This window comes from Meleagris gallopavo, unplaced genomic scaffold (assembly GCF_000146605.3).
Source record: "Meleagris gallopavo isolate NT-WF06-2002-E0010 breed Aviagen turkey brand Nicholas breeding stock unplaced genomic scaffold, Turkey_5.1 ChrUn_random_7180001862819, whole genome shotgun sequence".
Lineage (NCBI taxonomy): Eukaryota > Metazoa > Chordata > Aves > Galliformes > Phasianidae > Meleagris > Meleagris gallopavo.
Genome location: NW_011128380.1, coordinates 13,844 through 23,267, shown reverse-complemented (window position 1 = coordinate 23,267; position 9,424 = coordinate 13,844). Strand labels below are relative to the sequence as shown.

The following is a 9,424-nucleotide window of genomic DNA, read 5'->3' as shown; positions in this document are numbered from 1 at the left end:
CACGCTGGGGGATGGGGCTCCTTGTGTTTGTGTGACACCCCGTCCTCTCCGCAGCGCCCAACCCCTGCGAAGCCAACGGAGGCAAGGGGCCGTGCTCCCACCTCTGCCTCATCAACTACAACCGCACGCTGTCCTGTGCCTGCCCCCACCTCATGAAGCTGGACAAGGACAACACCACGTGTTACGGTGCGGCTGCGGGCGCGGGGATGCGCTCAGCCCCCTCCCAGGGCTGAGGTCCCACCACAATGCCCTCTTCCCGCAGAGTTTAAGAAGTTCCTGCTGTACGCACGGCAGATGGAGATCCGGGGTGTGGACATCGACAACCCCTACTACAACTACATCATCTCCTTCACCGTCCCTGACATCGACAACGTCACCGTGGTGGATTACGACGCTGTGGAGCAGCGCATCTATTGGTCCGACGTGCGCACGCAGACCATCAAAAGAGCCTTCATCAACGGCACCGGCGTGGAGACCGTCGTGTCTGCGGGTGGGCGCAAGGGAGCTCTGCCCGTGGGGCAGCCCGCAGCTCCTGCACGGCCCCGTGCACCCGAGCTGACCTCTGTCCCTCCCCTTGCTTTTCAGACCTGCCGAACGCTCACGGCCTCTCTGTGGATTGGGTTTCCAGAAACCTCTTCTGGACCAGCTACGACACCAACAAGAAGCAGATCAACGTGGCGCGGCTGGATGGCTCCTTCAAGAACGCCGTGATCCAGGGGTTGGATAAACCCCACTGCCTGGTGGTGCACCCCCTCCATGGGTACGTGTGGGGCCTGGGAGCGTCAGAGTGCCACAGTGGGCACACGTGAGAGTGCAGCTGACGCGGCACACGTGTGGTGCGGGCAGCAGGTTGTGCACCACGTGTGTCGGCGCGTGTGGGAGGTGTGAGAGGGGAGATGGGTGCGGGTGGTGCTTGCGGGGCGCGCAAGAAGGAGCAGGCTGCGTTCTGCTGCATGCATGCATGGGGTGTGTGTGAGGAGCCGGGTGCCAACGTGTGTGTCCCACGGGTGTGTGCACAAAGCTGCAGCAGCGTGCATGGAGCTTTGCAGGGCTGGGCTCCCCAGGGACGGAGCCGTCAGCCTGCACCTGTAGGTAGTGGGTATAGGGTGCTGAGTTGGGTGCTGGGCTCTAGGCTGGGTGCTGGGTTTTGGTGCTGGGTGCCAGGCTCTGGGCTGACGCACACAGGTTGGGCCGTCTCTGTGGGGCTCAGCCCCCCTCCCAGCTCACCATTCCTTCACTGCAGGAAGCTCTACTGGACGGACGGGGACAACATCAGCGTGGCCAACATGGATGGCAGCAACCGCACGCTTCTCTTCACCAACCAGAAGGGCCCTGTTGGTACGGATGTCCCCCTGCGTCGCCCTGAACCTGGGGGCTCCCATCTGCTCTGCCAGCACCGCCCTCCCCTCCTGATGGTGTCAATCCTTTTGACATCGCTGCTCCCTCATCTCCAGGTCTGGCCATTGATTACCCCGAGAGCAAACTGTACTGGATCAGCTCCGGCAATGGCACCATCAACAGATGCAACCTGGATGGCAGCGACCTGGAGGTGATCGTGGCAGTGAAGAGTCAGCTGAGCAAGGCGACCGCGCTGGCCATCATGGGTGAGAGCTGTGGGATGGGCCGCGGGGTCCTGGCCTTCCTCCTGGCCTGCCGCTGCTCCCTGAGAGAGTGGGCACAGCCCCTTCCCTCCACGCCGTCGCCTTAAAGCCGTGTGGAGCCGTGGCTCTGCTGCAGGGGGAGGAGGGGATGGGGGGAAGCCGCTGCATGCTCCTGGCCCTGCACGCAGGGGACAAGCTGTGGTGGGCTGACCAGGCCTCGGAGAGGATGGGGACCTGCAACAAGAAGGACGGGACGGAGGTGACGGTGCTGCGTAACAGCACCACGTTGGTGATGCACATGAAGGTGTATGATGAGAGCATCCAGCAGGGTGAGCGGCTGGTGGGGGGGCTGCATGGAGCGGGGGGTCCTCGGGGGGCACCCGCCCTGCGTCACCCCTCACCCTTCACCTCCCCATCCAGCCGGGATAAACCCCTGCAGCGTGAACAACGGCGACTGCTCGCAGCTGTGCCTGCCCACCTCAGAGTCCTCTCGTTCCTGCATGTGCACCGCTGGCTACAGCCTGAAGAGCGGGCAGCAGTCCTGTGAAGGTGAGTGCTGCTGTGCCCACGTCTGTGGGGCAGCACTGGGGCTCAGCGCCGCGTGGAAGGGGCGATGGAGAGCGTGGTGTTGGTGTTGGCTTTGGTCCCTGAGGCGCTGAAGTCGCTGTGCAGTCCCAGCCCTGCAGCTGCGAATGGTGCCTCCCAGCTGCTCCCAAAGCTCTGCCCCATTTGCCACCGTCATCCTTGGAGAAAAGAGAGCCCTCCCCCGTGGTGCTCAGTGCCAGCGCCTCTCAAAGGCTGTTTGTGTGCACAGTGTTCCGTCCTTTTGGCCGGCGCTGGCGGAGTTACGGCACCATCTGGGTCAGGGCAGGGATGGAATAACAACACTGCCCTGGCCGTGGTGCAGCGTGCTGTGCCAGCACTCAGCTGGAGGGTGGCGAGGCGGGGGGGGGGGCCGGCTGTGTCTGTCTGTCTGTCTGTCTGTCTGTCTGTCTGTCCCGGACCCACAATGGAGTCAGTGCCCCATAAGGAGCTCTGGGGGTCAGCGCTGCTGTGTGAGGCCCTGAGCTGGGGAGTGCAATGCAGACCTCTCTGGGTGCAGCCCTGGTCACGGAGTGAAGCCAGGAGGGGCTCTGCTGCCGTTCTCTGCTGCTGCCCCACGGTCAGAGGCCCCATCCCATCCCCAGCTGTGTCGATTCTCAATTTAGGGCGTCTCCTTCCCTTCTTTTACCCACAGCCCATCCTGGTTGTGTGAGGGCAGCTGTTCCCCTGTATGTTCACCCGCTTAGTCCGTGATCAGGCAGGGGCGTGAGCAAAGCAGAGGCGTGAAGGACATCCATCTGTTGGTGGGCGTCTGTCGGTGGGATGTGCCCAGCGCTGCCCTCACCATCCCCATGTGCTGCAGGCGTCGGCTCCTTCCTCCTCTACTCTGTCCACGAGGGGATTCGTGGCATTCCTTTGGACCCCAATGACAAATCAGACGCCCTCGTTCCGGTGTCGGGGACCTCTCTGGCCGTGGGGATCGACTTCCACGCAGGTGAGGTGTGGGCTGTGCTGCGGGGCTGCTGGGGAGGTCGGTGCAGCTCCTGTCCGATCGCACCCCCGGCCCCAACGGCGGTCACCGACGTGAGCCCTCTGCAGAGAATGACACCATCTATTGGGTGGACATGGGGCTGAGCACCATCAGCCGTGCCAAGAGGGATCAGACGTGGCGTGAGGATGTGGTCACCAACGGCATTGGGCGCGTGGAGGGCATCGCCGTGGATTGGATCGCGGGTGAGTGGGGTCTGCGTTGAGGGGGGAGCTGAGGGGCAGTGGATGGGCGCTCACAGACCCTCTGTGCAGGAAACATCTACTGGACAGATCAGGGCTTTGATGTCATCGAGGTGGCCAGGCTGAATGGATCCTTCCGCTACGTGGTCATCTCACAGGGGCTGGACAAACCGCGGGCCATCACTGTGCACCCAGAGAAGGGGTGAGGAAATGCACGTTGTCAGCGTCCTGGGGGGTGGGGGGAGCTGCTGCCTGGGGGATGGGTTGAGGTCCTCCACCTCCAGCAGGAGGATGCTGCCAATGGGCCCTGTGGTCACACTGCTGCGTCCCCCGTAGGTATCTGTTCTGGACGGAGTGGGGGCAGTACCCCCGCATCGAGCGCTCGCGCCTGGATGGGACCGAGCGGATGGTGCTAGTGAATGTCAGCATCAGCTGGCCCAATGGGATATCTGTCGACTACGAGGTGTGTGTGGGGAGGAGAGGAGTGTGCATGGAGGGTCTGGTGCCTGCGGTGCTGGGAGCTGTGGGACCACCCAGCAGCCCAGGGCTGCGCTTTGAGCCTTGAGACGGGGTGGAGGTGTGGGCCCGCCTCGGGGTCGGCCCCGTCTGCGCTCTACCGTTGCTGACCGGTCTCGTCTCCTCAGGATGGGAAGCTGTACTGGTGTGATGCACGGACAGACAAGATCGAGCGGATAGACCTGGAGACTGGCGAGAACCGTGAGGTGGTGCTGTCCAGCAACAACATGGACATGTTCTCCGTGTCAGTCTTTGAGGACTACATCTACTGGAGCGACAGGTGGGGTCCCCACAGCCAGCACTGCTGGGGAGGTTGGTGGGGATGGGCTCAGAGCAGAAGACCCTGCTGGGGCCGAGCCGCACAACGACCGGTTCCTGTTGTAGGACCCACGCAAATGGCTCCATTAAGAGAGGCAGCAAAGACAACGCGACCGAGTCGGTGTCCCTGCGGACGGGCATCGGCGTGCAGCTCAAGGACATCAAAGTCTTCAACCGCGCGCGGCAGAAGGGTCTGTCGGGGCTGAGTGCCTATGGGGCCGGGCGTGGGGTGGGGAGGGCACTGTCGGGACGCTGTGCCTTCAGGGCAGAGATCCGAGCACCTCTATCCACCCAGGCACCAACATCTGCGCTCAGAACAACGGTGGCTGCCAGCAGCTGTGCCTGTTCCGTGGCGGGGGGCAGCGGACGTGCGCCTGCGCCCATGGGATGCTGGCCGAGGACGGCGTCAGCTGCCGCGACTATGATGGCTACCTGCTGTACTCAGAGCGCACCATCCTCAAGAGCATCCACCTGTCGGATGAGAACAACCTCAACGCTCCCATCAAACCCTTCGAGGATGCGGAGCACATGAAGAACGTCATCGCCTTGGCCTTCGATTACCGCTACGGCTCCAAAGGCAGCAACCGCATCTTCTACAGCGACATCCACTTCGGTAACATCCAGCAGATCAACGACGACGGCACGGGACGCAAAACCATTGTTGAGAGTGAGTGTCCTGTGGGGCTCAGACCCAACTCTTCTCAGCCCCCCTTCCTCCCAAGCTCCCACGTGTGTTGCCTGAGTTTCCCTTTCCTTGGTTCTGGTTGGAGTCGGCCTTGGTGATCTCTGTGGGTCCCTCCCAGCACGGGATGTTCTGTGACTCTTTGGTGTTTGGAGTGACGCTCGCTGAGCTCAGCTGGGAATTCTCAGCCTCCTCTGTGGCAGAGGCCTTGGATGTCAGGAGCAGTCGCAGTGCTCCCTCTGGCACAGAAAGCGCATCACGAGGCTCAGCCGTGCACGTGGGTGCGCTTTGCTCCAGAAACGCACGCTGCAGCAGATTTGGGATCTGCTCTGTTTGCACTTCATGGCCAGGCAGAGCTGTGTGGGGGCTGAGCAGACCTTACCCAGCCCAGGCCTCACCTCCAGCCCTCGTTTTGCACTTGGTTGGTTTCCTTGGCTCTCACAGCTGTAGGAAGGACTGTGGCTGTTGCTCTGAATCACCAGGGAGAACCTCCAGCGAGGGTTATAAACACTCTCACTAATGAGCGTATTTACATTTGGCACTCGAGGTGGCTTTTATTACTGAGACCAGGAGAGCAGGTTCCATCTCTCACTGCTGCTTCATTAAAGCTTTTGTTGATCATTAATGGGGAGGAGGGCTGGGTTTGCAGCTCAGGTTCCTGGCCGAGGAGCTGGAAGGAAGGATTTCCATGCTCTGCCCTCAGTGTGTCCCCTCAGTTCTCCCATTCCTCAGAGCAGACCCCCCCTTCAGCTTTGGACCCCAAACTGCTCACCGCTTCCCATCCTCTCTCTGCAGACGTGGGCTCGGTGGAGGGCTTGGCGTACCACCGTGGCTGGGACACACTGTACTGGACGAGCTACACCACCTCCACCATCACCAGGCACACCGTGGACCAGAGCCGCCTGGGGGCCTTCGAGAGGGAAACGGTGATCACCATGTCAGGGGACGACCACCCTCGTGCCTTCGTGCTCGATGAGTGCCAGAAGTGAGTGGAGGAGGGGTGCGTTGGGCCAACGCATTGATGGCAGGGAGATGGGGATCGCAATGGCACTGTCCCCTTCCCTTCCCTTCTCTTCCCTTCCCTTCCCTTCCCTTCCCTTCCCTTCCCTTCTCTTCCAGCCTGATGTTTTGGACCAACTGGAACGAGCAGCACCCCAGCATCATGCGTGCCACCCTGTCTGGTGCCAACGTCCTCATCATCATCGACCAGGACATCCGCACACCCAACGGGTTGGCCATCGACCACAAGGCTGAGAAGATCTATTTCTCTGATGCCACGCTGGACAAGATTGAGCGCTGTGAATATGATGGGTCCCATCGCCATGTGAGTAGGGGGAGGGGGGGAAGAGTGGTGGTGTGGGCAGGCAGCATTTGGGGCAGGCAGTGTTTGGGGCAGGCAGTGTTTGGGGCAGGCAGCGTTTGGGGCAGGCAGCGTTTGGGGCTGTCCCACAGCTGGGATGCTTCGTGTTTACGGCTCGCCAATGTCCTGCAGGTGATCCTGAAATCAGAGCCCGTGCACCCCTTTGGCCTGGCTGTTTATGGTGACTACATCTTCTGGACGGATTGGGTGCGCCGTGCCGTGCAGAGAGCCAACAAATATGTGGGCACCGACATGAAGCTGCTGCGTGTTGACATCCCCCAGCAGCCCATGGGCATCATTGCTGTGGCCAACGACACTGACAGCTGTAAGGATGCCCTGCAGAGAATGTCCAGCCGTCCCTCCTTCCTGCGCTGCGGTTGTTCCTGGGGACTTCCCAATCTCTTGGGGGCGCTCAAGCTCTGTGCAGGCTGGAGAGAGAGAATTCACCCCTTTTGTGCTCCTGCTGAGCTCTGGGGAGGATGGACACCCCCAACCCCACACATCCCGCATTGAAGTGCCTGGGGAGGATGCAGCGCCTTCCCCACCCCCACCCCCACCCCCCACCGGAAGGACGCAGGGAAAGAGCTGCTGAGTGTGCCTGCTCTCTGTCTCCTAGGTGAGCTGTCCCCGTGCAGGGTGAACAACGGCGGCTGCCAGGACCTGTGCCTGCTCACCCCCAAAGGACACGTCAACTGCTCGTGCCGTGGCGAGCGCGTGCTGCAGGAGGATTTCACTTGCAAAGGTGGAGGGGAGGTGGAAGCTGACAGCCGGCAGGAGGGGGTGGGGTGGAGGAGAAGGGGCTCCGCTCCTCCCGGCGGCCCTGACCCTCCTTGCACCCCTCCCAGCTCTGAACTCCACCTGCAACGTGCACGATGAGTTCGAGTGTGGCAACGGCGACTGCATCGACTTCAGCCGGACGTGCGACGGCGTGGTGCACTGCAAGGACAAGTCGGATGAGAAGCAGTCCTACTGCAGTAAGGTTCCTCCTCTTGCTGCTTTGCTCATCCCACGCGTGCACCCTGCTCAGCCGGCAGGGCTCCTGGCTGCCGGCCGCCTGCTCACGTCCCTCTGCTGCTCTGCGTCCCTCTTTGCCCCCAGAGCTGGGAGCAGCCGGGCTCTGAGGTCTGCAGAGCTGCCCTAATTCTGGAGAATGGGACACCCTGAGCTGTCCCAGTGGGGTCTGCAGCACCCTCGCTCTGCAGCAGCCCTTGCTTTGCAGCTGGGGAGGATCTCTGTTGCAAAAAGCCAGGCTTAAATCCAGGAATCCATTTCCTCACCCTGCTTGTGCAGTTTCTCCTCTGTTGAAGGGTCCCACGTCGCTGGCAAACCCCCAACACTCACAGCCCCCCTCTCTCGCAGGCAGCCGCAAATGCAAGAAGGGTTTCCTGCACTGCATGAATGGGCGCTGCATCGCCAGCCGCTTCTGGTGCAACGGCGTGGACGACTGCGGGGACAACTCGGACGAAGTGCCGTGCAACAGTAAGGGATGGCTGCCCGCCAGGGTGCTGTCAGCTGTCTGGGATGGGGACAGAGGCGTTGGGAAGGGGTTACCTTCAGCTCGACAGGAGGGCTGAGCGGAGAGTCAAGGTCTAAATCGGTTGTGCTGCGTGTGCGATGCGCTGCTGTCAAACACGGAGCGGGGAGGGAGAGCTCTGCAGGCACCACAGCAGCACTCAGAGCTGCCCGAAAGTCAGGGCTGGGGGAGCACGGGGTGATGGCAGCGTGCAGTGTGACTGCGGAGGTGCGGAGGAGCAGCTGTGGGTGCCGGGACCCCCCACCCAACCTCACCCAACCTCATTGCAGAAACCAGCTGTGCTGCCACCGAGTTCCGCTGCCGCGATGGGAGCTGCATTGGGAACTCGAGTCGTTGCAATCAGTTCATCGACTGCGAGGATGCTTCGGATGAAATGAACTGCAGTGAGTGTCCTGCATGCGTCCCACATCCCCACCGCCCCCGGCCCCAAGCGCTGCGTGCCGGAGCTGCGGCCATCAGCTTACGCTGTGCCTCCTCGCAGCCGCCACCGACTGCAGCAGTTACTTCAAGCTGGGAGTGAAGGGCACCACGTTCCAGAAGTGTGAGCACACGTCCCTGTGCTACGCGCCCAGCTGGGTGTGCGACGGGGCCAACGACTGCGGAGATTACTCAGATGAGCGCAACTGCCCCGGTGAGAGCTCCCAACGTGGGCCTGCGTCACCCCTGGGCGCACCTTCCTTTGGAGGGACCCGTATTCAGGCAGGGGCGGCCCACACCGCTGTTCTCATGGCGGTTTTCTTCCCACCCCAGGGGGGAGGAAGCCCAAATGCCCGGCCAACTACTTTGCCTGCCCCAGCGGGCGCTGCATCCCCATGACGTGGACCTGCGACAAGGAGGACGACTGCGAGAATGGAGAGGATGAGACGCACTGCAGTGAGCGGCAGGGTGGGGAGAGCACGGGGTGCAGTGGGGGGAGAGAGCAGAGGGGCCCCTCCTCCGAGATCCCACAGCCAGGGAGCAGCCCCCAGTGCTCTTTGTGCTCTTATTCCACAAGCCTGGACCTCTCCCTGTGAGCAGAGCAGATCTATTTGCCCAGCACTTGTGTGTGCCACGGCCACTTTAAGGGTGCTTGGTTGCAGCTCTTGGAGTTGCTTCTTATGTTCCAACCTCCCCAAACAAAGCTCAAACTGAAACCATCCCAGCTCCATACCGGGCTCCCACGTCACTCCTCCTCCCCAGCACGATGCAGGGCTGCTGCCCCAGCTCTGAGCCCCTCCTCTCCTCTCCCAGACAAGTTCTGCTACCCTGTGCAGTTCGAATGCAACAACCACCGCTGCATCTCCAAGCTGTGGGTGTGCGACGGGGCTGACGACTGCGGGGACGGCTCTGACGAGGACAGCCGCTGCCGTGAGTCCTGCAGCCCCACTTCTCCACCGCCGCCTCCCCGCACCTCTCTGCCCTCCCGCGTTCTGCACACCCTGGAGCATGAGGGCTCCTGGCCTGGAGCGCAGCCTCTCCATGAGTGGCTCTTCCCTGATTATCCCTTCTCCAGGGCTGACCACGTGCAGCACGGGGTCCTTCCAGTGCCCGGGTACCTACGTCTGTGTGCCAGAGCGCTGGCTCTGCGATGGGGACAAGGACTGCGCCGATGGGGCCGATGAGACCCTCGCTGCTGGCTGCTGTGAGTCCCCCAGGGGGCT

General features: G+C 62.1%; 1 protein-coding gene across 1 annotated transcript in view; it reads left to right on the top strand.

Moving 5' to 3' along the window:
* The window catches only part of LOC100546435 (low-density lipoprotein receptor-related protein 1-like), a gene marked incomplete at its 3' end in the record, with an annotated part of 47,048 nt that overhangs the window by 23,787 nt on the left and 13,837 nt on the right, over nucleotides 1-9,424 (top strand). The window contains 25 exon segments of the mRNA XM_019611127.1: nucleotides 39-186; nucleotides 263-490; nucleotides 586-760; nucleotides 1,244-1,338; nucleotides 1,455-1,604; nucleotides 1,790-1,930; nucleotides 2,022-2,150; nucleotides 3,007-3,138; nucleotides 3,243-3,377; nucleotides 3,447-3,576; nucleotides 3,711-3,837; nucleotides 4,019-4,170; nucleotides 4,275-4,399; nucleotides 4,504-4,875; nucleotides 5,686-5,875; nucleotides 6,010-6,214; nucleotides 6,383-6,575; nucleotides 6,867-6,992; nucleotides 7,096-7,224; nucleotides 7,610-7,729; nucleotides 8,054-8,167; nucleotides 8,266-8,415; nucleotides 8,535-8,657; nucleotides 9,015-9,131; nucleotides 9,277-9,405. Coding sequence (XP_019466672.1) covers nucleotides 39-186; nucleotides 263-490; nucleotides 586-760; nucleotides 1,244-1,338; nucleotides 1,455-1,604; nucleotides 1,790-1,930; nucleotides 2,022-2,150; nucleotides 3,007-3,138; nucleotides 3,243-3,377; nucleotides 3,447-3,576; nucleotides 3,711-3,837; nucleotides 4,019-4,170; nucleotides 4,275-4,399; nucleotides 4,504-4,875; nucleotides 5,686-5,875; nucleotides 6,010-6,214; nucleotides 6,383-6,575; nucleotides 6,867-6,992; nucleotides 7,096-7,224; nucleotides 7,610-7,729; nucleotides 8,054-8,167; nucleotides 8,266-8,415; nucleotides 8,535-8,657; nucleotides 9,015-9,131; nucleotides 9,277-9,405 — 3,835 coding nt within the window.